At 44.8% G+C, this 26359-nt stretch overlaps 3 protein-coding genes across 3 annotated transcripts; 2 read left to right on the top strand and 1 right to left on the bottom strand.

Annotated features, from left to right (window-relative positions):
- The first annotated feature begins 435 nt into the window (after nt 1–435).
- Nucleotides 436–3448, top strand: LOC120677600 (uncharacterized membrane protein YuiD-like). Its single transcript, XM_039958753.1, has 5 exons — nt 436–757; nt 854–1010; nt 2239–2289; nt 2723–2815; nt 3068–3448. Exons 1-5 carry the CDS (start codon nt 600–602, stop codon nt 3137–3139), a joined length of 531 nt encoding a protein of 176 aa, XP_039814687.1. The 5' UTR covers nt 436–599; the 3' UTR covers nt 3140–3448.
- Nucleotides 3449–3745: 297 nt separating this feature from the next.
- On the bottom strand, nt 3746–11685 carry LOC120677599. Its single transcript, XM_039958752.1, has 10 exons — nt 11455–11685; nt 11245–11353; nt 11058–11162; nt 10886–10963; nt 6413–6468; nt 5948–6005; nt 5272–5397; nt 4780–4875; nt 4545–4616; nt 3746–4176 (listed from the first exon to the last, which is right to left on the bottom strand). Exons 1-10 carry the CDS (start codon nt 11571–11573, stop codon nt 4114–4116), a joined length of 882 nt encoding a protein of 293 aa, XP_039814686.1. The 5' UTR covers nt 11574–11685; the 3' UTR covers nt 3746–4113.
- Nucleotides 11686–12672: 987 nt separating this feature from the next.
- LOC120677601 (pre-mRNA-splicing factor SLU7-like) lies at nt 12673–16997 on the top strand. The gene is made up of 9 exons (XM_039958754.1): nt 12673–12886; nt 13203–13366; nt 13469–13581; nt 13790–14200; nt 14314–14449; nt 14558–14857; nt 15417–15633; nt 16364–16467; nt 16566–16997. Exons 1-9 carry the CDS (start codon nt 12706–12708, stop codon nt 16710–16712), a joined length of 1773 nt encoding a protein of 590 aa, XP_039814688.1. The 5' UTR covers nt 12673–12705; the 3' UTR covers nt 16713–16997.
- Nucleotides 16998–26359: the final 9362 nt, after the last annotated feature.

Raw genomic sequence — 26359 nt, forward strand, 5'->3', positions numbered from 1 at the left:
CTTTTTGTAACAATATATTTTTCTTTGAAAAGAATTTGTAACAATATATTCACAAGACATAGCAAAACTATGCTCCTACGAAACTATATTCGAGACACATTCATCGATATTATGTTTTTATGCATGCAAACTCAACGTCTAAACTCTACCTAACATACAACTAGAGCCTAGAATAATGATTAATGTCTTATTAAAACAATCTAAAAAGTATCACTTATTCAGGAGCGGAGACAAATTTTTAGATGAATTTATATTTGGAGCATCACATTATACAGTCTCTGTTTGGCTGGATGTGGTTGAGCGGATCGAATCAACGTCTGACCAAGTCATGAAGGGGCCCATCCCTCTTCCCTGGGACTGGGAGCATCTTGACGGGATCGTGGGGTACGCGTAGCAAATCCTGGTTCCTCACTGTTCCCCTTGCGTGCGCCCGCAGCCACGAGACGAAACCCCCCGCTCCTGCACAACCAACCAGAAGCAAAACGGGGGCAAGTGGAAGTGGGGAAGGAGCCGACGCGGTCGGGGAACGGTGATCCAGCAGCCGGCCCACGGCGAGCGAGCCCGACCCGACCCGGACCTTCCAGAGCCGGCCGCGAGCCATGGACGCCGTCACCGCCGCCGCCCCGCCGCCGCCGCCGCCGGCGTCGGCGGCGGGCGCGCCCGCGTTCTCCTACCTGGCCGTGTTCTCCAACTGCCCGCTCGTCGCCGCCGTGCTCGCCTTCGCCATCGCGCAGTCCATCAAGGTCTTCACCACCTGGTACGCCCGCTCGCCCTCCCCTCCCCGCGCGGCCCGGCCGGCGCGCGGATCTGAGCTCCACCTGACGGGATCTGCCGCCGCCGCGCGTGAGTGCAGGTACAAGGAGAACCGGTGGGACGCGAAGCAGCTGATCGGGTCCGGCGGGATGCCGTCCTCGCACTCGGCCACCGTCACCGCGCTCGCCGTCGCCGTCGGGATGCAGGAGGGGTTCGCGAGCTCGCTCTTCGCCACCGCCGCCGTCTTCGCCTCCGTGGTTGGTTCTCTCTGCCCCCAAAAAAAGGCGTTGACGAATTTCGATGAGCTGTGGATCTGATATGTTGTTTATGATTTTTACGTTATGATGACTGAGTGTGTAAATGAATGTCCTTTGCACCTTTTGCACTTTAAAGCCTGGACGGCCCTGTTTAGATCACAACCAGTAAACCCCGTAAACGCAAAAAAAACGTCAAATTGAATGTTTGGACACATGCATAGAGTATTAAATGAAGTCTATTTACAAAACTTTTTACATGGATGGGCTGTAAATCGCGAGACGAATCTAATGTGACTATTTAATCCATGATTTGCAACATTGATGCTACAGTAACCATCCGCTAATTATGGATTTATCATGGATTAATTAGCATCATTAGCTTCGTCTCGCGATTTACAACCGATCTGTGCAAAAAGTTTTGTAAATAGACTTCATTTAGTACTTCAAATTAGCAAGATTCCATCGCAAAATTTTTTTGTGTTCCATCTAAACAAGACCTTCTGGTTCTGGGAAGTACATTTTGCTCTGTAGATTGTGGAAAAGAGCAGTAAATAGTCTGATAGGTAGTAGTTTCATGATGTTGCGTTGTGATGACTGCGCGTCAGTAAATGGATGCCCTTTGCACTTTTGCTCAATCGCTTCACTTCACTGAGTTACGGGAGGTGCATCTTGATTGGGGACAAAAGTGCGGTAGCGGTACAGAGTACAAACTATGGGACGCCCGAGGAAATTTGTTGACCAAGTTTCACTTAGATAGTTCTCTTGGTAATGATAATTTTGATTGGGGTTTATGATAGCCAATATGGCAGCATTGTTGTTTTTCTGTTGCAATTTGACTGCAAAGATGTATTGTCAGATTAATATGTCTGAGATGATCAATAATCTGAGATGTTGCATTTGGTTGCATCTTGCATGTGCCTAGTGCATATACCTTCAGAGCTCACCTAGTACCTGACATCGTTATGCGATTTCAAAGAAACCTGAAGAACACAAGACGACAACTAGCCTGAGGGATTAAGTATCTGTTTTTTATATATCTATATATGTGCTGAAAACTAATCATGAGAAATGGTGGCATATAGTACAACACCTAGGCATGTGCCATCATGTGCTTTAATTCCACCCACTTGTCCCATCTGTTGCATTGTGATATCCTCGAAATGCTGATGAGTTCTTAACTGCTTATACTGATTTGACCGACTTTTTTGCCTTCTGCAATTGCTTGCAGGTGATGTATGACGCTTTTGGTGTCAGGCTACATGCAGGGAAGCAAGCAGAGGTATGAGCTGAAGCCTTCATTGTTTCTGTTACTGACACTCATAATAATGTGTTAGAGGCAAAAAATTTCAGTCATCAAATGATAAAGGGCGCAAAAGGATTTCCATTGAAAGAAGTAGTGAAATACATGGAGCTACCTCCTGAGTGGCAAGTAGGATTCTCTTATTCAGACAGAATGGTTAACACCCAGCTGGCCAATGACAATAATTTGGTAATAGCAGATACAATTGTCTGTGCTTGTAGTGTTGCTCATGGTTATAACAAGTCTCATTGGTTCTGTGAATGAAAGGAAGAAAAGAAAATCCATATCTGAGAAATTGGCAGGCCTTGCTATTGGAAGCCTTATGCTCATTTCTTAGTTGTGTTGCTTAGGTATATCCTGAATTTATTTACTTGTCTGCTGCAGTTCAGATCTAACTATTTTAAATTTACAGGTCTTGAATCAAATTGTGTATGAGCTTCCATCAGAACATCCACTGGCTGAAACAAGACCACTGCGAGAGCTCCTAGGGCACACACCTCTACAGGTTCGACCTTTTGTTCCTATCTAGAGCAGCTGAGGACAAGGAATTCCTTGTCCAGCATATGGACTCATAGTAAACTGTTAGTGAAATAAATTTAGTACCAACCAATTGCTCCGTATCCAGTCATGTTTATGTCATCCTAACATTAAATTGACACTATCTAGATCATTTGACTGAAAAATCTGCCATATGTGTGATATTCAATATTCTTACTCTTACATGTCACACATTATTGATTCCAAGTTCTCTCATCAGGTTTTTGCTGGCGGGGTGCTTGGATTTGCAGTAGCCACATTTACGGCAATGATAGCTGGGCTTGGTAGTTGATTCTCCTGACTGGCAGATTCACATTTGCATTGGAGTTTTGGAATCCAAATTGGATACATGTTTTCAGAAACCGTGTGATAGATAATGCGTTGTGTATAGGCGTATTTAATATTGCTGCAAACTATTGTCAATTTGTTAAGAGAAAAATTCACGTCATTCTTTTGTAGCTAATTGACGGATTAAATATATGTTGTATACTTTTTTTTGCCAAGTATTTGAAGTGAAATATTGTACTGAACATTTAGCAGACGAAATCCTTTTGCACTACTGTTCATTGGACAAAAACTGAAAACAAGGCATCTTTCAGCATCAGCAGTGTGAAATCCCTAGTGTTGAACATGTGAACGAATTGGATTGTCATGAAAATGAGCAATTCCTTTGCAGATGAAAAAGAGCAATTCCTTTGCAAGCGGCTCAACCGCTCAACCCTCGTCTTTCAGTACCGAGTACATGCAACTATGATGCTTACACGGGCTCCATTACTGCAACAAATTTTGAGGCTGTATCTGTTCAACTGATCTTATCTTCTGAATGCACTGACAACTAATTGTTAATTTACTGTTGCTATTGAATACTGATGCTTGGCAAATTGGAGCTCCAGAGACAGCTCAACACAAAAGAAACTACTTTCATTGCTAAAATAGAAGCACGTCGTAAGTGTCATCAAGCCTAAGCATGTCTAATAAAAATTTCATAAATTACGCTGCTGTTGAAACATGCACGCGAGATGTTTCCATCGGCCATCAGCATTGTACCAGTGAATCCATAATTGCTCACACGAAACCTGCACTAAAACTCTCTACCTCAAAAGATAACAGGTGCTGGTGAACAGGTGAAGTATACTACAAAATTTGTGGATTCTTGGCTTTCCCTCAATGCACAAGGCACCACCAGTCCACAAGTTGGCCTACAACTGAAACTCAGCATGTCCAAGCACCTCGGAATCGTCTAACCCTGGACACAATATCTCATGTTTATCGGTAGTATGAAGCTGTGATGTACAGAAGAACGGATGCAGCTGCTGTAACAATCAGCTCCTGGGACAAAGCATCAGCCAATTAATTTTGCCTCCTTGCAAAACACACCAAGACCAACTAGTAGGATTTGATACATCAAGAGCATGCAGTAAGATTAATAAATGTCATAACACGTAACAAAGGACCAAAGGAGTGCTTCTTCCATGAACAATATCCACCCAGCACCTATGCTTTCAGTTCAAATCATATCCTACATGCCACCACATGCACATACAGTGACCTACTGCTATGTCTTTGATTGTTTCTGATGGACTTCTACACATTATGTTATATTGAAGCGGCCAACAATCACATTTTCTAACCATATAAATGATAGATCTGCAGGCACTCTGATTTTAGCAGGGGAATCAAACCAACAGTTATCGTACCTGGTAGTAATAAACAATACGTGGAGTATACTGCCATGAAAGCTCAATCAAGTTGATAGCTGCTGTATAACCCTGAAAATAGTAGGAGAGGACAATTAAACCAAAATACAAAGAACATATCACGACCACAGGCACATAAAATTGGAGCACATAGGCTGGGAAAATTTGAGCAGAGCATAAACTGGAGAACAGACTTAGAAGATTTGAGCAGAGCATTAGATAAGAATCCACGGACCAGTGATGCAGTGAATATACATCCAAATATCAAACCCAGAGCACGGACTACTCTTTTCGCCATTCGTATCCCCCGTCCTTCGACCTCACCATATTCCTGTCACCAACACCAGATGCAATTATCTTATTAATCATTTCAAAAAAAAACCCAAAATAACAGCCCACGTCTTGTCATCAACAAGCACCATCCTATAAACTTGCATAAACTTTTTGTATGCCATATAATCAGTTACCAGAAGGAAATTAATAAGCTGAGTTGAAATAGACTATATATTTGCATGTCAATCATCAAAGAGAACACATAAGAAAATGAAATACATCCCTCACAGCACCCATGCTTATACTATTTCTGCCGCAATGCAACAACTGTACTGAGAAGAGGAAACTTGGATAACCTAACTGTGACCGATAGGAGCATCATTGATGACATTACCATAAAAATGTACACACTGTAACTCATTAGATGGCAGACAAGCATCAGAAAATGTCTTACATTGTATATTGGAGTAATTGGTGGTTCAGTAGCTCTTAGCTTCTGTAGTATTCTGTAGAAGAAAGCAAAACATAGGAACTGCAAAGGCTTCCAGTCTGCATTGCCCATTATAGCTATCCAAACAACCTGGAAACAGTGTAAATAAATATTTTTTGGAGGAATAGAACATATTTTAAGTAACAAAGATATGCGGAAGGCATTATTTGGGATTGAACGAAAAGAAAAAAAATACAAACTACTCCATCTAGCCCATCATACATATTATTGTAGGTATGCATGCACAATGACAAACAGATTGATGCCTTGGTGTTTTTACATGTTGCCCCTTTTGAAATGAACTATGCAAAAACATGGATGTGCTAAAAAAAAAAATCAGTTTAGCTACTTGGTTAAAATTACTGCCCATGGCCCAGATCCTTTACACAAAAATGGATTTTTTTTTGACTCAATAGTTTGTTTTACAACTTTACAGATTAAACATGATTGCAAAGCATTTAATGAAAACTGTGAATCATTAAGCTTCCAAATATGTTTCGAGCTGATAAGCTTTGGTTACAAGAATAGTGACATGAACCCTAGTGGATAACAAGATACTTGATAAAGAAGTTAATAACCAAAACAATGAGCATGCCAGCAATGGTGAGATATTGTTATGAATTAAGAGAAGAGCACATACAAATGCTGCTGATATTGCCATATTTATGCGCATGTCCTTCACTGTTGATCTGGAGAATCTGCAAGATAAATTGGTCATCCATTATCAGCTTCAAACAGGGTTTCTGTTTAGTAGTCAGAAGCATTCAGATTTATCTGCCTTGTAATCAATGTTTCTTCTAGATCATTTACATATAGGACAAAAACACTGATTCATAAATCATAAATCATAATCATCAACAGAAAAACAAGAGAGGCAAATAGAAAACAGTAGGCAGGACAAGCTAATCACATTTCATCATGTTTCCATAAAACAAAAAAGGCTATCCTAAAAATCGATTACGTGCCCACATTCACTAAGGTCACCACTTCCCACAACATGCTTCTCACAGTCATACCATTGACATGCTTCACATAACCATTCCCGGTAAAATTCTGAATTGACTAATGAAATAGAATCTTCAAAGTTAACTAGAATAAAAAATACCTTGGTCCCCAAGGCACTATGGGTTGATTGTCAGCATACTTGATATCCTTGGATACCTGATAGTGGGAACACGATTACACAATAAATGAATAAAATCATCATAAGAGGGTAACTGAAGAAAAATAGATCGTTTTGACCATTGCATCTTGACAAAGCAACCATAAATCTTAAATCAAACATAAGCTACCATACAAACAACGAGTATTGCCCTTCATGGTGTTTATGACTTTATGTATCATAATTTCTAACATATTTTTGATGCAAAGCTCATCTTCATAGGAGCATCACACCTATGACCTACGGTGGTGCCATCCATAACAGCAATTAGTGGCCCCAATCCACATGTTAGAGCTCAGTAACGCTCAGTGACAAGAATTTATGTAGAACAACTCTCGAAGGTTCATTATTGTCGCGGGCTTTTTAGGGTACCCACTGCCGGGTGGCGGAACGCACCCGCCTATTCCCCGTGAGGGAGAACTCGGGGGAGTACTAGGCAGTTAGGCTGATCTCACACTGAAGCAAGCACGCAAGAACACACGATTTAGAGTGGTTCGGGCCGCCGGAGCGTAATACCCTACATCCACTGGTGAAGTATTGTTCTTGGCTGTGTATGAACCTATCCTCTGCTGGGCCTTGGTGTTCCCCCCGCCTGAGTTTTCTTCTAGCGGGCGCCCCCCCTTTTATAGACCAAGGGGTGCGGATACATTGGCCGTTAATGCCCCGACAAGTGGGCCCAACGTGACTGTGTAGCATACTGCGCAGAGTACTTAAATGGCTACAGTAGTTGTGAACCTTTTCTCCGATATGCTTCCATGCCCTGCTGCCCCTCTGACTCAGGGAGGTCTTCTCCTGTCCCGTCAGCAAGGCGCCCGTTGGGGAAACGTAGCTTGCGGCGCGGCCTGTTGAGGCTATTATGTAGGCGTCATAATGGGTGAAGCCGAGCCGTCGTGTCCATCTGTCATGGCAGACTGACAGGCGCGGCGTGGGCGGCGCCAGCGGCTCCACTACATGTCTTGGTAATACGCGATAAATAGTGTCCCCTAGTCAAAGAATCGCCTTGGCTTCTGCTATATCAATGCGGACGTCCACCCACCGCAATGAATGCAGTGGTAAGTGAACTTTAGCATGGAGACCAAGCGGCCTTATACACGTGTCTGTGCTTGCAGACACGTGGCAGCTCCGGACCTCCCTAGGGCGGGGTGTTAATCCCTTCCCTTAGTGAGGGGTCCAGTTACTATACAGAGGGTCCGGGACTCCGCGGGGGGTCCGGGACTCCGCGGGGATCCGGACCTCCACGGGAGGTCCGGAGCCCCCGGCTGTTCGGGCTGAGCGCCTGCTTCACGTGGTGCTCCTAGACCTTTCCCAGCCGGGGAACAGATCCGGGGCCGTTGTCGGGTGAACAGGGCTCCGGACCGCAGGGGTCCGGCTGTTTTGGACGTAGTCAAGGATAACCAAAAGGCACTTGCCTAAACACAGCAGGAGGGGGTACCCCAGTCCTGGGGTACCGACAGTGGCCCCCGGGCCCACCTCGGGAGAGGTACGAACCTGCGGGTGGGGCCTACTACTGTGATGTGTTTCTACGCAAACTGGATTGCGTCGGTGAGCTCATGCAGAGAGCAGGTGCTCCGGACCCCTGAGGCCGGTACACCGGTTACCAGGTTCAGGTACTAGAGCGTTCTCCACAGGGCGACGAAGGTGTAGGCTTAGGGTGCGAAATCAAGCTAAGCGGCTACACAGACTTCAGATCGCTCAGGGAGCAGGCACCACTTCCCGGGCCCGGCTCTTGGCGACCGTGGCGTATGTCACCGGACCTCATAGTAAGGTGCGAGAAACCAAACCTTATACTAGAAGGGAGCCCGGGACCTCTAAAGACAGCAGTCTCGGATACTAGAGTACTTGTAACAGGGTTGTGAAGTACGTAAACTTAGGGTACATTACCAGGCTAAGCTACGCGGAGCTTCTCTACCCCAGGATACGAGTACTACTTCTCCGGAGCAGGTCCTTAGGGGTCCGAACTGTCTTCCAGCTAGAAGGGGTGTCCCCACCTGGCCACAAGCCAGCAACTTAACTTGAATTGTTAGCAATAAAAGGAAGATTCCGCTTAAGAGGAAAGAATAGTTAAACCAAGGCGAATAAATGTAATCAAGGTGGAGCCTAGATAAAACTGAGAAAGAAAATCTCCTTTATTATTGTGGTTGTCATGGTATACATCAGAGGTCGGACCTCTACCGCTCCGGACCGTTTCTTGCATGTTTGTGTGATAGGGCCAGAGGTCGGGTTTACAAGGTCGGACCTTGACCGCTCTGGACTCACACGTAGGCGCCACGTTATTACAAAGGAGGAATTTTCTTAGTCTTATCTTAGGGGTAACCTTCGGCTGCATTCTATACAGCATGTCCTTCTCCGATTGGAAGTGGTACCACTATTCCTGGGTTCTTCATGGTCGTCGGAGGTGAAGGCGCCTGGGATATGCCTGAACTGCATCATCCAGCATCACCTCGGGAGCTTGGGGGGCTACTCCTTGCCTAAGAGCTGTCATATGCTTAGGTAGCATGAGACAAATTCTTTGGCTTTGAATGGGAGAGGCCCCCTGCCGCCGCCGTCCGCCACCGGGAGCCACCCCACCTGCCACTCGCTGCGGCAGGATCTGGTTTTCCGCCCTGGTGCAGCGGGAGAATGTGTGCTCGTATGGACGAGCACGGAGTGTGGAGAAGGGCGGTCGTTCGCCGGCTTGTCCTTGGTGCTCGCGCCAGGGGCCCCCGCGCCTGGTGGCGGGGTCCTGTCTGCAGCAGCACCAAGCACCTCGGGTGGTGCCGGAGACGATACGACGACACGGCCAACTTCCTCCGGGATGGCCGTCGGCTCCAGGCTCCATGTTGAGAGAAAGCCTTGAGCCGACGCCATGCCGTCGCAGAGGAAGCGTGGCCGTTGCTTGAGAGAAAACCTTGAGTCGACGTAGGGGCGGCAGCGCCGAGCGGCGCCTTCGCTTGTGCGCCGCCGCGCCCGCTCTGAGGTGTCGCAGTGGCGACACACAGCAGGCGCTGCTGCCGTGCGCCGCCGCACCGTGGGCGTTGCCGCGCCGGTGCCATGGCATGTGGGTGTCACCCTGCCTTCCTTCATCTTCTCGTTCGCCGTTGCAGATGATGAACACAGCCCAGAAACCTGAAGATCCAGCCAACGCCTGACGCTCCCCACGGACGGCGCCAAATGTCGCGGGCTTTTTAGGGTACCCACTGCCGGGTGGCGGAACGCACCCGCCTATTCCCCGTGAGGGAGAACTCGAGGGAGTACTAGGCAGTTAGGCTGATCTCACACTGAAGCAAGCACGCAAGAACACACGATTTAGAGTGGTTCGGGCCGCCGGAGCGTAATACCCTACATCCACTGGTGAAGTATTGTTCTTGGCTGTGTATGAACCTATCCTCTGCTGGGCCTTGGTGTTCACCCCGCCTGAGTTTTCTTCTAGCGGGCGCCCCCCTTTTATAGACCAAGGGGTGCGGATACATTGGCCGTTGATGCCCCGACAAGTGGGCCCAACGTGACTGTGTAGCATACTGCGCAGAGTACTTAAATGGCTACAGTAGTTGTGAACCTTTTCTCCGATATGCTTCCATGCCCTGCTGCCCTTCTGACTCAGGGAGGTCTTCTCCCGTCCCGTCAGCAAGGCGCCCGTTGGGGAAACGTAGCTTGCGGCGCGGGCTGTTGAGGCTATTATGTAGGCGTCATAATGGGTGAAGCCGAGCCGTCGTGTCCATCTGTCATGACAGACTGACAGGCGCGGCGTGGGCGGCGCCGGCGGCTCCACTACATGTCTTGGTAATACGCGATAAATAGTGTCCCCTAGTCAAAGAATCGCCTCGGCTTCTGCTATATCAATGCGGATGTCCACCCACCGCAATGAATGCAGTGGTTAGTGAACTTTAGCATGGAGACCAAGCGGCCTTATACACATGTCTGTGCTTGCAGACACGTGGCAGCTCCGGACCTCCCTAGGCCGGGGTGTTAATCATTTCCCTTAGTGAGGGGTCCGGTTACTATACAGAGGGTCCGGGACCCCATGGGGGTCCGGGACTCCGCGGGGGTCCGGACCTCCACGAGAGGTCCGGAACTCCGCGCGGGTCCGGACCTCCACGGGAGGTCCGGAGCCCCCGGCTGTTCGGGCTGAGCGCCTGCTTCACGTGGTGCTCCCAGACCTTTCCCAGCCGGGGAACGGATCCGGGGCCGTTGTCGAGTGAACAGGGCTCCGGACCGCAGGGGTCCGGCTGTTTTGGACGTAGTCAAGGATAACCACAAGGCTCTTGCCTAAACACAGCAGGAGGGGGTACCCCAGTCCTGGGGTACCGACAATTATTAATCCATATCACTTTTTAATCGTTTTACAAATAGGGTGAATAATCACCGGAGAAGGAGCATATAAAGAACACCGCGCACTTCTTGCAATGACATGAATTCATGCATGGCATGTCAACTGACCTGAACCGACCCGTATGTGACTCCCTTCTTCCGATACTCCAGCTGCTGCATCATAACTGTGTCATAGGCCCTGTCCAACTATGACCCCAACAACTCAACAATTAGTGTTGTAGCAAAGCTAATACCAAATGCTCGCCCAGATAACTCTGAGAAAAAAAACATTCTTCCCAACCTTGGCCAGAAATTCCTCCTCTCCAGTCTCCTCGGCTTCCTTGCGCTTCTTCTTGTAGGCCATCTTCATGTGGTCGAAGCTATCGAGAGGCCTGATGCCCAGAAGCTAACACCCGAAAAACAACATAAAACTCATCACACGAATCGAAAAGATAGAATCTTTGCCCCCATTGTCAGCTAGATTCTACCTCGTACGGGTTCTCCTCGTCCCCAAACTCCGCGCCTCCAGCTGCAGCCGCCGCGTCTGCCGCAACCACGACCGCACCGCGGGGCCGCCTCACGGCCGACGCGACCAGCCTTCACTTCCCGCCAAAAGGACGAATTCAGAAATATATCCACCCACGAACTCGTCACAGAATTCCTCCACAAGAAGAAAAGACAGGTGGCGCAGGATTTACCGCAGCGAATGGGGGACGCGGCCGGCGCGGCGAGGGAGCGTGACGCAGACGCGGCGCGACAGGGAAGGTTTGAACGCGAATGCGGGCGCCGCCGCCGCGGCGGTGGCCGCCGTCGCCATCGGGGTCTCAACGCCTAGGGTTTTTAGAAGAGGCTCACGCGTGACGCGACGGCGAGGGGAAGAAGCCGGAAGCCATGGAAGCGAAGGGCGAGGTGAGCCGAGGTCTATCTGGGTGGGTCGCCGTGGGTCAAAAATGGGTCTTGTTACTCATGGGCCCAGTGGGCTTAACTTTTTAAGCCCACGGAAGAGGAAAATTTTCAAAAATATATGCCGAATAGGTAAATTTTCAAAAATGGGCGTCTGTCGCCCCCTGTCGCCCATCCGGTGGACGATAGAACCTAAATGTAAAAAAATTTACATTTAGGTCCTGGCGCTAAGGGCGCATTAAATAGTGAACTTGTAAAATCGATATAAAATCGTAAAAAAATAAAAACTCAACTGTTCTGGATTCTATGAAACAAGATCTACAACTTTTGTTACATAAAGTTTTTCATTTGATCAATATATATTGCTCTATTTTAAATACCAGTTTAATGCATTTTTATTTAAATCTCAAGATCCATCTTTTGGATGCATGTCATCTTTGGACAGAGTGTTGCATATGTTGAGCATAGGCTTGTACAAAATTTGTAGACCCAAAAAAATTTTCTAGAATAAGTTTTTAAATTAGATATTGCAATATGTCTAGTTTAAATGGGTTATTTATCCATGCTGCTATACTGAGTATTAGAAGCCATAACTTTTACAATATCATTATTTTATTTTCTAAGAGCTATAAAAAAAGTTTGATAAATTTTAGATAAGCACAACTAGACCAAATGAATTATTTCAGATTTTTCTAGGTAGAAGAACTATTTTTCTTGATTTAGATACATTGATCGAATGAAAAAATTTATGTAACAAAAGTTATATATATTATTTCATAGAATCCAAAACAGTTGAGTTTGTATTTTTCCGATTTTATATCGATTTTACAAATTCACTATTTAATGCGTCCTGGATGTTAGGATCTAAATATAATTTTTTTTATATTTAGGTCCTGTCGCCGACAGGCATTCTGTCGCTTATTAAGGAGCGACAGGCACATATTTTTAAAAATTTTCTTATTCGACGTATATTTTTGAATTTTTTTTAATATAAAAATGAAAAGGCCCGGTAACCGCGACGGGCTCGGGCCCCGGATCAAAACCCAATGGCGGCGGCTCGCCGCCAGGTAGAAGGGGCAATTCGTTTCGCTCTTATCCTCCTCGTTTCATTATTTCGCCGCCGTCCGCCGTCGAACCGCCGCGCCGCCGCCGTCGAGTTGTGCCGGCGAGGCGAAGGGAAGGGAAGCGGGGAGGGGAGAGCAGCGGAAGCCATGGCGACCGCTTCAGGTGCGTTGAGCATCCGGTAACCCTAACCCTAGTCTCGCGTGGGCTCCTTGTTCGATCCTCCGATCTCCGCCCCAATTGACTTCCACGAAACCGCGTGAGTTCGCCGTGTTGCCGTCGGGTGTTGTTCTCCGGGCGATTTCGCCACGGCTTGACGGGAATCAGTTTTTATTTGGGGCGGTGTATCCTTTTTGCTGCTTGATTTGGGGATCGGGGGTTCTGTATCCGTACGGAACCTGCGAATGTTTGGGGATTTTTTTTATGTTACTGTGGCGAATTCGCGTCTTATGATATGTCCCTTGGTCCTTGGTTATGGCAGTGACTTTCAAGTCGCGGGAGGATCACCGGAAGCAGCTCGAGCTCGAGGAGGCGCGTAAGGCGGGGCTCGCTCCTGCTGAGGTCGACGAGGATGGGAACGAGATCAATCCCCACATCCCCCAGTACATGTCCTCGGCACCCTGGTATCTTAATGCTGAGAAGCCGGTAAGTGGTTGGTTGCTCTATTTTGCGAGCTGTTGTCTGACGCTGTGCATGAGGATCTGGCTGATTGGAGGGCTGACTCCTAGTTGGTTTTATGGTATTCAGAGTTTGAAGCATCAACGGAAATGGAAGTCAGATCCTAACTACACCAAGGCATGGTATGATAGGGGTACCAGGACTTTCCAGGCCAACAAGTACAGGAAAGGTGCTTGTGAGAAGTAAGTGGTGTGATTGTTTGACAATATTTCTTTAGAGACCCTATTCAACATGTATTTATTGCTTACTGATATGTGCTCTCTTCATTGGTTCTAGTTTGTAGTTGGGAATCGAGTTTTTAGAGTTTGCAGTATATTTAGTAGCAAATAGGCATGAATATTTAGCCTGCCAGTATAGAATTTCTAACAAACGATTGCCTTGATGTTTCAGCTGTGGAGCCATGACTCATGACAAGAAATCATGCATGGAGCGGCCTCGAAGTGTGGGTGCTAAATGGACGAATGTCAACATAGCTCCTGATGAGAAAGTCGAATCGTTTGAGCTGGACTATGATGGAAAGCGTGATCGCTGGAATGGTTATGATCCATCAACCTACACACGTGTTATTGCTGACTATGAAGCGAGAGAAGAGGCTAGGAAAAAGTATCTGAAAGAGCAGCAGCTCAAAAAACTTGAGGAGAAGGATAGTGAGAAAGATGGTGAGAATGCAGGAAGTGAAGATGATGAAGAAGATGGCCTCAGGATCGATGAGGCGAAAGTTGATGAGAGTGCCCAGATGGATTTTGCTAAGGTAGAGAAGCGTGTGCGCACAACTGGTGGTGGAAGCACCGGTACTGTTAGGTATGTACTAATTAGAAAATAAATTATGTTTCTTCTACTACTGGGGTTCCTGTGTCAGGGATTTATCAGCAACCAGTTTAAATGCTGATGGTAAATTTTTTATGTCTCCACAGGAACTTGCGTATCAGAGAAGACACAGCTAAATATCTTCTGAATCTTGATGTCAACTCTGCATATTATGATCCAAAAACACGCTCCATGAGAGAAGATCCCTTGCCAGATGCAGATCCGAATGATAAGTTCTATGTGGTAAGTCACAGATGACATATGACTTACAAGATATACACGTGTTAAATGTGAAAACCTCTGTTCTCTAGACTCTTGGATTCAGTATTCTGATGTAATCTTGTGGTTCAGGGTGACAACCAAAATCGTCTCAGTGGACAAGCTCTGGAGTTCAAGCAACTAAACATCCATGCATGGGAAGCTTTTGATAAGGGGCAGGATATCCATATGCAAGCAGCTCCATCTCAAGCAGAACTACTGTATAAGAGTTTCAAGATCAAAAAAGAAATGTTGAAGTCTGAACACAAGGATAAAATTATGGAGAAGTATGGGAATGCTGCGTCAGAAGATACAATGCCTCGGGAGTTGCTTCTTGGACAAAGTGAAAGAGAGATAGAGTATGATCGTACTGGTCGAATAATCAAAGGACAGGTTGGTACACTGTAATGATCATTGTTAGCTACAGCATTCTACTTTCTGACCACTTATTGTTCTTGCAACACTTCTTGCTTGTCGCGTTCTGAATAAAAGTTTGAAGGTTGTCGGTTATATTAAAAGAAACTATTTGAACATCTAAAATCCTGTATCCAATCTTATCAATGTGAACCAATGAAAGTAGTACCTTCTCTAGTCTCCAAAGGCATATGGACTTTGTGGAGTTCTTACAGACAAACTTGAAACTAGGATTGTGCTATAAGGCTTGGTTGATATTTTTGCCGCCTTGTTTCAAGCAAGTTGGGATATGTTAGAGATTGAACCCAACAAGAGTAAGTATAAAAATTTGAAAAGAAAATGTTATACTAGATCATGGTTCGAGCACATGGAGTTTGCTTTGTGTATAGTGTATACTGTCCTCCTTCACTTTAGGTGAGCGGTTACCCTGCAGTAGATTAGATGCTACCATTCCAGTCTAATTATTTGCATCAATTTTCATGTTTTGGTATGGTCGTGACCTGTGAGTGCTAATGAGTAACCATAATTCTTACTACAGGATGTATCTCTGCCCAAGAGCAAATACGAAGAGGATATCTTCATTAATAATCACACGACTGTGTGGGGTTCATGGTGGAAAGACCATCAATGGGGCTACAAGTGCTGCAAGCAGACTATCAAAAATAGTTACTGCACAGGTTTGGCTGGAATTGAGGCTGCGGAGGCATCAGCAGACCTGATGAAGGCCAACATGGCCCGCAAGGAGGCTGCAGAAGGTACTTTGTTGAGAAATACATTTACTTATTATTCTGTACAACTTACACTCTGCAGGATAATTGGTGCCATAGGGTAAAACCATTGCTTGTTGCAGAAATACGAGAAAATTCTCAGCTACCATGGTAAAATCAAAATCCCTTCAATGCCACTGTCCTCGTGTGTCATTGACACATTGATGACATGCAAGGTATTGGAAAAGTTTCCAATAAGGATGCCCCGAAACAATTATTGGCTGAATTATCTGGAGAATGAGTCAAGGTTCTAAAAAACGGTAGACGCTAGGCGAACGCTTGCCTATGGTTTAGAGTTTTTTGTGATTAAACGTAGATTGAACATGATTAAACGTGTGTTGTGATTAAACGACACTGTGATTAAACGCAACGCGTTCAGCGTTTAATCAAGATTAAACGACATTTAAAAATGTTTTTTAGAACACTGGAATGAGCTCACACGTGCTAATTGTAAAGCTATGAATGTGGCATCAGTTAACTATTCTCCTAATCATATGAAGAGTGTATTGTTAAAGTTAGTGAGGTCTCAGGTCTTGTTAGTTTCATGCTGACTTATTTCAAGATAAGTTGTAACAGACAATGAGATGCAGAGTTAGTGCATTTTGTTTTTGCTTATGAATAAACTTGTTTAAATGAGATGGCATGCCACTCTTATTTTATTACCCATGTGTGATGACTACCATGATTCATTGTATTAACTTCAAATTGTTCAATGCAGATGAACCTGTACAACATGAAGAGAAGCGACTAGCCACTTGGGGCACTGATGTGCCTCAGGATCTTGTTCTTGATAAGAAGCTGCTTGAGGAATCTCTAAAGAAGGTTAGCATCTTCCATCTGACTTTTGTGTGTTTTCTCTTAGTTCGTTATCCCCCCCCCCCCAGTGTGTAGATGCTGAAGCTTGGTTTTTGATTTTGTAGGAGAATGCAAGGAGGAAAGAGGAGAAGGATGAAAGAAAGAGGAAGTATAATGTGAAGTGGAATGACGAGGTAACTGCGGAAGACATGGAGGCCTACCGAATGAAGAGGATTCACCATGATGATCCTATGAGAGATTTTCTCAGCTAAGCGTGAAAACCTACACCCTGCTGTATCGTGTGTCAGTAGCACCCTGCCTTGCAGCAACGTTGTCGTGTAATGTAAGCTGGCTATGCCTTTCCCTAACCAGAGTGTGGCGCTGTAACATAGAATGTAACCTGGCTATGCCTTTTTATAAGCTTCGAGTCAAAAATGTATAATGCTATAATTTTCGATGTCAGAATTATTGTTTCGGCAATGCCAGTAGTGAACGAATGTATTGCCTATTTGTGAGCTACTTTTTTGTAACTAAGGGTGTGTTTCAATCTTAGGTAACTAGTGAGTTACGACGATCCATCTTTTTTGCGAAGATGTCGCGCCAGGCAGCGTTAGTTCTGACTTCTGTCGGAGATCCTCCATAAGCACTCATATATAAGTAGGAGTGGTAATGGGTCATGGTCCTAATGTTCTCTTCTAAATCCTATTGGACTCTTATTTTTTTAGCTCAAAATTGAATAATATTAGAGCCCAGTCATTAGATTATTATAAGTTACTAGCAACCCTGTCTAAGGTTCAAGATAAAGGTTTCATGAGTTTTCAGATTGATTTTCCATAAATTATATGCTACGGATTTGAAGTAATTTTGAATGCACGGAAATTCCATAAAATACGAAGCCTTGACCAAATCTGAAGAACAGAAGTACAAACGCTGGGTGCAGAGGTTCCACTACAAGACTCTCCTCCACTGTCACCTAGAGTTTCTACGAAATGGCTGACGGTCAAAAGGTCATTTGTTCATTAAACTCATCCTTGTTTATTTCTCTGTCGGTTGTTTGGCTCAAAGAATTTAAATTTTTTAAGGACAAGTCCAGCGCCATTTGGTTTGCTACTGGTGCTGACCGAAAGCTGTCTAAGATGATCATGAGGTGCCGCCTGCCTGGGCAGATGTTGGTTGTTGGGAAACCTGAATATAGAACAGTCATAGAAGCGAGCATGGTAAGTGTAATCCCTGCTTGCTTTTTATGTATGTGATGTGAATAACTTTTTTTTTGAGAACGTAATGTGAATAACTTTGAGCACCATTTGATGACATCAATGTCTTTAGTTGCTGAAAAGCCTGTTGTTGTTTTTCTGACCGCTGAAAAATATTTTTCTTCAAGGAATCAAATAGAGGTCTGCATATTATGCCATAGTCTTTGATGAACCTTCAGTAATACCCTGTTAAACCCAAGAAAGCCCTCAGTTGTGTTAGGGAGGTTAGTGGAGGCCATTTCTGAATGATAGAGATCTTAGATGGGTCAGTTGCTACCCCATCTTTGCTGATTACATGTCCTAGGTACTCAATTTCTTTCTGGGCAAAATAGCATTTGCTGAGTTTTGCAAAAAGTTGATGTTATTGCAAGATTGAGAGGACAGATCTCAAATGATGAACATGTTGCTCCATTGAAGTACTGTAGATCAAGATATCATCAAAAAATACTAATGCAAACTTCCTCAAGAATTCAGCAAGCACTATGTTCATAAGAGACTGAAAGGTTGCTGGAGCATTTGTTAATCCAATGGGCATCACTACATATTCAAAATGATCCATATGTGTAGTGAATGCTGTTTTTTCTATATCCTCTGTCTTCATTCTGATTTGGTGGTACCCAGCTCTTAAATCAATTTTGGTGAAGATTTGAGCACCAAACAATTCATCAAGGAGATCTTCAATAATAGGGATAGGGTATTTATTCTTGATGATGTTGGAATTAAGCTATATGTAATCCACACACATCCTCCAAGTGACATCTTTTTTCTTTACTAGTATCACACTATCACTGGAGAAAAAATATGGGCTCATACTTGGTCTAATCATTTGGTTCTGCAGCATCTGTTAATAAGTTCTTCCATTGCATGATGTGGCAATCTATATGGTCTCTAATTAATTCTTTTGTTTGTGTCCATCAATGAGATTGCATAGTCCACAGATCTTTCCGGTGGTAATGATTTTGGTTCTTGAAAAACTGAACTGAATTCCTGCAGGACTTTCTGTATTTCAGGAGGGAAATCTTGCTTAGATGATTGAACAATATTGCTATCTGGATTATTGTTTAGAACAACCATAGCACCTTGAACCTACAGCTTTCTTTTGTAATAATTGGCAGAGCTTTTTAGGCCCAATGAGGAGATTATGGTTAGGCAGTGTCTCATCAACAAATGTGACCACCTTATCCCCATATTTAGTGATGGAAAATTGTCTAGTTCTGAGGTCTAATCCCACAGGAATGTTGATGTAGATCCAATCAGCCCACTAATATCACATCATATCCTCTGAGTTCCAATAGTCTGAAATCAGAAGAGAATTTCTAACCTTGAATTGTATAAGGAAAAAGCTAGACATGCAGAGGTATTGGACATGTGTACTCCATCAGCAGCAGCTACCTGAATGGTTGGCACATTTTTTTTATTGCACATTAGGCCATGACAGCAAATTTGGCACTCATGAAGGATATATCACTGCCAGTATCCACTAGAGAAGTAGCAATTTTGTTGCCAATGTGGGGTCTGAGTGTGAAAGCACTAGCCATTGTTGCAGTACCACACAAAGCATGCATAGAGATTTGATGCACTGGAGATTGCTGAGCATCTTGGAATTCTCCATCCTCAGACAAGGCTGAATCCTCCACTACTGCTACTTCTTCTTGTCCATTTGAATTTACCATCACAATAACAGAGTACACTTGTTTTCCTTTGCATGCCCAGGGTACCATTGTTCTCTGCATTTAAAGCACTTGCCAGCAGCTCTCAAATCAGCAATTGTGGAACTGGAATTTTGCTTAATTTCAGCAGGATTGGTATCTTTCACCCAGGATTTTTGTTGTTTTTGCATGGGGTTGAACACAGAGAACTTCCTTGGCTGTGGATGAGCTTGTTCCAGTCTTTTTGCAAACCAAAATGCCTAATTCAAGGACTTGGGTTTGCATTGTGACACTGCTGGTGATGTTGTATATGATCTTTGAGCCTTGAGACAAAACTGCAAATAAAGTAATCTTCTTGCAATGATGGGTTATCTCTCTTAACTGTCTGCATGAATTCCTCGAATTTGTCAATATACTCACTCACAAAATGCTATAAATTGTAAAATTCATCACCATACTCCTAATTGCAAAGGAAAAGAAGAATCCATCAACTTGAAAACCACCAGATACTACTTTACCTTCCCACGACCTTGGCAAGAGTGGTGATGTAGTGGTTGATGATCTTGACGCGGTGTACGCTGGGATTTCTTGCATCGCCGGTGGGCGGGTCCATCACCACCAGCCGGTGCCTGAAGTCGCGCCCGTTGAGGAGGATTGGCGATTTCGCAGGTATGTCGCTGCATTGGAGGACTTTCCCGCGGAGGCAGTATGTCGGCGGCGTCGCGAAGCGTCACGAGAGGCGGCCGCGCACGATGACGACGCAGACGCCATTGCCGCCAATCTAGGGGTTGGGGTTTTCTCTCTCTCTCTCTCTCCCCCCTCCTCTAATCCAACCCCCTAATTCACCAATGTGATTTATGCTAAGTCCACCCCGCTAAATGCCCCCCTAAGATATCAATTCAATGTGCACCAAAGAAATGTACCCAGCAATTCCCCCCTCACCAAAAACAACGGCTCAGATTACATGTTGACAAATCAAACGATCCAGATCCAACCCAGGCTTCAACGAGCGGTGGCAGGGCTTCAACGCACGCGCCCTGCGCCCAGCCCCCAATCTGTGGCAGAACCACCTGAATTATCCCGGCTCAAGTGCGCAGGCCATCACCAAAAAGGCAACACCGGCTCAAACGCACTTCAAACGGAACAATTCTTGGTCTGTCGGGTAACGTCCCGATACAACCACCGGTTCTCGGATCGAACAAGCATACCCCGCACGAAGGCGAGTCCAGAGATATTACAACCACAAGTTTTACATCACAGGCATAAAAGTTATTACAAACCAGTTCTAAAACATTATTACAAGACCAACCTTAGTAAACAGTTATACAAACCATAACTTAAGTTCAGAGTTTAGATAGCGGAAGATAAAACACGACGGCTACAACACGTCGCAAAAAGGATACCAGGCTAGCCCAAGCATGGTATCACTCGCCATGGTCATTGCCGGCTGAAGACGAATCCCACTCTACAGACTAGCCAGGAGGCAACGAGCAAGGATAGGTCAAGCTAGCGATTTGCTCCTCAAAACTCATACCTGAAAAGGGTTTTCAACAGCAAGGCTGAGTATTCTAATACTCAGCAAGACTTAACCGTCAACGGGTCTAAGTAGCCCACTATAGCTAGACTATGCAAGGTTTATGAGGCTCTGGTTTTCCTATTTGCTGAAAAGCAATAAAGAGTAGGTCCTTACTTTCAAGTTTTAGCTTTCAAGATTCTAGTTGATTAACCATTCTATGTAAGCAACTACTATCCAAACATGGTAGAAAACTAAGCAAACAACAAAATTGATAAATAATATTGTTGCTCTTATTACTCTGTGTGGCAAAGGGACCAAGCAGTCTCATATCATCGTGAGAGGCGGACGATTCTGAATCGAAATTCAACCTTGCAAGGATAAACCTAGCACACAAGTCTGGAACACCGTCGGGTCGTTCCCAAACAACCGTTGACCTTTCTTTCCGGCTTGTGGATAGTGCCACTCTCCCCGACTACAGGGCTCCAAGGTCCACCCATGTCCGGTCCACCCTTGTCCCTAGAAGTCGTAGTGTTGCGCAACATAAAAATAAACCTATCCCTAAGAGAGAGTGGGAGGTATATCCACTCCCCGGTCCAATCGGCTACTAGGCTTGCCGCGTACCATATTTACGGCATGTGGCTAGTACTTTCAAAAACTTAACCACCGCTACCACACACCGCGACCTTAGCAAGTTCATCAACACAGACGGGGCCTCACATAAGGTCATGATATCGAACACAACCCCGTCTGTCGTCCTTATATTGATAACAGAAAGGTAAACAAACAGTTCCTATAAAGCTCGCGAGTGACAGGCAATCACTCGACTTTTACCGGTCCTATAAGCTTAGCAAGTAGTCGAACTCAAGTCTAGTGTTCAGTACATAGGTTCCTAGGATCATGCATCTAGTGTTTCAATTCAAATTCTAAGAAATGTAAATGCGCAAGTAAATAATACAGTAAATGATAGTAATTTAAAATATAGGTTATGTCCGGGGCTTGCCTTCTCGGTAGTCGCTAACTATTTCAGCTCTAGGCTCTTCAGAACTTTGGTTCGGGGCTTCAGTTAGTTCAGCGGCGTTTGCTTGAGCTTTGAGATCACCTCCGTCAGACTCCGAGATCAGCTCGTATGTCCCGTCCGATAAGGCAGTCGTGTCTATATGTAATGCAAGAACAACATTAAAAACACACATGGGCAATCGTTTATAGAGTAGTTAAATAATAAAGCTAACTACACAAGGCATCATGATCAACAGCACAAATGAAGTGAACTACTCCATAAACAAGTGGGGGTGGTTTTCTATAACAACCAGAACATGGTTTGCTAATAAATCAACTACTCAGAGTACAAACAGTAATAAATTCTGCAAAAATTACACTAAACAGAACATGAACAAAGTAATCTACCCTGTAAAAATCATGCCATAAAATCTAACCATTTAATTAGAACAAATCAATCATTCAGACAGCACATAGAACAAACTTGAATTATACAGGTCAAACTAGAAGAAAATAAGAAGCTCAAAATTTAACAGGATATCTACAAAGAAATGAACTATCTACTGTGAATTTTTCATGATTTTATCTACAAATAATTAATTCTGAGAAAATAAACAAAACAGACAATAGATTAGCAAGATTCATTTTTAGCTCCTGTTCTAGCAATGAACCGAGTCTCAAACTTCCTGGAAAAGCTAAACTACTCAATAAGAATATTCAGAAATAGTTTCATGATTTATGACAAATAGAAACTATTTACCATAAATAAAGTATACTAAACCAGGATTAAATCAAATAAATAGCTGCACCAGAGAACTGATCATGAAACATTTATAGCAAAACTAGTGTTATAAGAACAAACTACCATAAAAGTTTCAGAGCAAGACAAGCTTTCAAACAGTAGCTAAGAAAAAGATAAAAACAACTAATATATATGCACTAGTAACACAAATCAAAATTTTCAGCAAAAACTTGCAACTAAAGCCTAACATATTATGGTTCTACTACATAGAGCTCTTCAATAGGATTCCAAAACATCAAGATTTTCTATTTTACGAATTTCCTATGAATTTCTATGGAATTTCAAAGTTCTCAGCAAAAATTACAAAGAAGTCCTTAGTGGCACTATTCATATGAGTCACGGCCTATTCAAACAACCCCCTGGCTTTTTGATTCTTCTCACTTGAGGTCCCTGGGCTGGGTCAGAGCAGGGGGCGCGGCGTTGACCGGCCAAAACCGGCGAGGTCCGGCCCTGGGAGCGAGGGGGAGGTTAGGGAAAAGAAAGAGGAGGTCCTTGCGAACCTTTTGGTCGTCTTCTCGGGGCTCGGGGTGGACGGATTGGAGGTTCCCCACGGCGAGGTGCGGCGGCGGCAGAGGGAACTCGTCGGCGAGGTTGCCCCGACGGGTTCTGGGCGAAGGGGAGGGGTGAGTGAGCTGCCTGAGATCGATGCAAAGCTAATGGAGGGGCTGGATTGAGCGGAGGAGGACCGGAGCTACGAGCTCCACGGTGAGCAGGTGCGCGGCGGAGCTCTAATGGCGGCGGAGCTCGATGGCGAGGGGTTCTAGTAGGAATTGGTCGACGAGAGGTAGCCCGATAGCTGCGCGAGGATGAGTCGGAGCTGGTGTAGGGTTCAGCGCGGGCGGAGCAGCTATGGAATGGCGGTTCGGCGGTGAGCCTGTGCTCGCCGGCGTTCAATGGTCGGTGGGGGTGTTCTAGGATGTGGAGGCAGCGAAAGAGCGTGGGAACCAGGGGAATAGAGTGCAGGGTTGTTCCTGGTTCTGATGCGCATGAAAGGGGAGGGCGGCAGCCTCCAACCCGTGCTGTCCACGGCGGTGTCGCGGTGGCGGCCGGCGGCGGTGCTCTGGGCGCGTGGCAAAGGGAGGGGGCACCAGCGCGAGCCAAGGAGGGCGGTGGGGAGCATCAGGGCGACGCGTGGCCAGAGCTAGCAGGCGGAGGTGGCGCTGGGGAGGCGGCCCAGAGCGGTGGGCGGCGCGGCGACGCGCCGGCGGCGAGCAAGCAGAGAGGCAGACAGGGGAAGAGGAAAACAGGCTATTTTGTAATTTCTGAAATTTCCAGGGACCTGAATGTAAAACAAGGACAACTTTTAAACTAAAGCTCAAATGGAAAAGTGCCCAACATGAAAGTTGTTCAATTTTTCAAGATCTACAACTTTGATGTTGTGCAAAAATTTATTTGATCAAAGGATAGAGAGCTAATTTTGAAAATATGGAAAGGATTTTGAATTCCAGGCATTTTGTCTTTTTCAAGGTAATTTCACTTTAAACTTAGGCTCATTTGAAAATTTTCCTGCCATGTAATGATTACACCACATTTTGCAAAAACACCCTCCACAAAAGCTATAATTTCACATCCTATTCAAATTTAACTGCATAAAGGACCTTGCATAAAATCATAATTACACATATAACCTTTAATATTTACATAAAGATCCTTTTTCAAACAATTCACACATGAAGCATAGCAAACAAATGCAGTTTTTATCGTGCAGACACCTAGGGTGTCACACAATCCCCCGCCCGGCCACGTTGGATTGGCGCCCTTCGTCTCCAAAATTTTGGAGCGCCGCCGCCGCGCCTCGTCGCCCCTGCCGCACCGCCGGCTGCAGCCAGCTCCGCATCGCCCCGGCTGCGCCGCCCGCTGCAGCCAGCTCCGCATCGCCCCGGCCGCGCCGCCGTGCTCCGCGTCCGGACACGTCCCGGCCACGCCCCGGCCACGCCGCCGTCTGCCGTGCCCCGGCCACGCCCTCGCCGCGCCTCAGCTACTCTGCGGCCGGCGTCCAAGGCGGGCCGGCGTGCCGTGGTCCGCGGCCATCCTGGGCGGTCAGGGGCGGGCCAAGCGGGCAATACTCTATTAATCTTGAGTGTAATGCTATGAATAATCACAGTTGATGCGTTTAATGTGTTGTAGAATAAGGAACTCTATAATCTTGGCTCTCAATAAGCTGTGCTGTTCTATTTAGTGTATTTCTGTTGTCCTATATTGTTAGCTGTCATATTACACTCATCGTAAGATGACTTAAATTGGCAGGTCATTGGCTGTCTGAAATGTTTCGTGTACCTCAATATCATTGACAGAATCTAAGCCATTAGAAATGTCATATCAAGCAATGCTCAGATAACTATCTTCACCTATCCACCTGACAAAAATGTTGTCATAAATTTTGATTTTGTAAGTAGTAAGAGGTAGCCCAGTTTAATTCATGTACAGCAAGGGGTAGCCAAGCCCTGGGATCAAACAGAACTTTGGAGAAGCAAAAAAGTGCAAAATTACAAACTAGATCATCTTTAAATTGCATATCATCTTGATAGAAGCTTGCTGTTCTTGACTAGAAATGAAAGAAAATGAAAAGAAAAACCACAACTTGGTAAAAGGCATGCGGCTGAGTAATATTCTGGACTAGGGTATAGAGTAACCAGTTAGCATCATTACTCTTTTTATTGAAAAAAAAAAGACAACATTTTGGTCACACTTAAGATCATAATGACATCTAGATAGGCTTATAAACAACCAGCTAGCACTCTCTCTTTTGTAAGGATTTTAATATGGTATAAGCCACGAAAGGAACTTATGGAAAAATGGCTCTACCCTGTACTAAATCACTATAGGCTAGAGTGGTGTTGCGGCGTGTAAAACCATTTGCTGATTTGTTCTATGGTGATTGTACTGCCTTTTATTTGCTAATTTACTTGGCCATTGGATTAGGGACCGTGTGTTGCACATATTATTTGATTGACTGCAAGTCTGCAATCTGGGATATAGTGACAAGGAATTTGGATGGTCTGATACAAATGCCACATTTTGTGTGTTTATTGTTAGGTGAATTTTTTTGATAGTGCTAGTATTTTTAGAATTTCACAGCGTAATTCCTTGTTGCTTGATATGTTGCAATTCCATCTGCCTCGTTTGTAGTATGTACGTGATATCGTTCGAAGGTAATAATAATCTTCAGCTTTTGTGTTTGTTCATTAATCTCGTATTTTGATGCATGTTTTACATGCAAAAGGGTAAAGTATACATGATATGATATTTATCACTCTCTGAACTTTCATAATCTGATATTTATCACTTTCTGAACTTTCATAGGAAGCACATAATAAAACGTAGAAATGCCAATGATACAGGCTATGTCAATGGTTCAGTGTATTGGTTGCTTCTTCTTGGATATTTGTCCAATTATAAACATTTTAGTTCAGTTTCGGAAGTTCAGAAACATAAAATTGCATTACCTTGTTGCTCAAATATACCATTTTGTTTTATTTAATATATAGTATTATTAAATATTAAATATTAAATATTAAATATTACATGTGTTATTTTTTTACCCATAGCATTAGTACGGTCCAACTTACTAGTAGACAAGAAGGGTGAATAGGGAGAGGGGTTTATGTTTCCGTTTTCCGTCTAAACGGAGGGAGAGTCGCAGAGAACACACACACTCGGGCAATGTACATCGAGCATTCCGGCCCATCCCAGTCGGTTGGTG

The sequence above is a fragment of the Panicum virgatum genome, chromosome 6N, assembly GCF_016808335.1.
Source record: "Panicum virgatum strain AP13 chromosome 6N, P.virgatum_v5, whole genome shotgun sequence".
Lineage (NCBI taxonomy): Eukaryota > Viridiplantae > Streptophyta > Magnoliopsida > Poales > Poaceae > Panicum > Panicum virgatum.

Coding starts and splice junctions, on each gene's coding strand:
- LOC120677600 (XM_039958753.1), top strand. CDS start 600: ATGGACGCCGTCACCGCCGCCGCCCCGCCGCCGCCGCCGCCGGCGTCG. Junction 1,011..2,238: donor CCGCCGTCTTCGCCTCCGTG/GTTGGTTCTCTC, acceptor AATTGCTTGCAG/GTGATGTATGACGCTTTTGG. Junction 2,816..3,067: donor TAGGGCACACACCTCTACAG/GTTCGACCTTTT, acceptor TTCTCTCATCAG/GTTTTTGCTGGCGGGGTGCT.
- LOC120677599 (XM_039958752.1), bottom strand. CDS start 11,573: ATGGCGACGGCGGCCACCGCCGCGGCGGCGGCGCCCGCATTCGCGTTC. Junction 6,006..6,412: donor ATAGTGCCTTGGGGACCAAG/GTATTTTTTATT, acceptor TTTATCTTGCAG/ATTCTCCAGATCAACAGTGA. Junction 4,876..5,271: donor CAATTACTCCAATATACAAT/GTAAGACATTTT, acceptor TGTTGGTGACAG/GAATATGGTGAGGTCGAAGG.
- LOC120677601 (XM_039958754.1), top strand. CDS start 12,706: ATGGCGGCGGCTCGCCGCCAGGTAGAAGGGGCAATTCGTTTCGCTCTT. Junction 14,201..14,313: donor GGAAGCACCGGTACTGTTAG/GTATGTACTAAT, acceptor ATGTCTCCACAG/GAACTTGCGTATCAGAGAAG. Junction 15,634..16,363: donor CCGCAAGGAGGCTGCAGAAG/GTACTTTGTTGA, acceptor TGTTCAATGCAG/ATGAACCTGTACAACATGAA.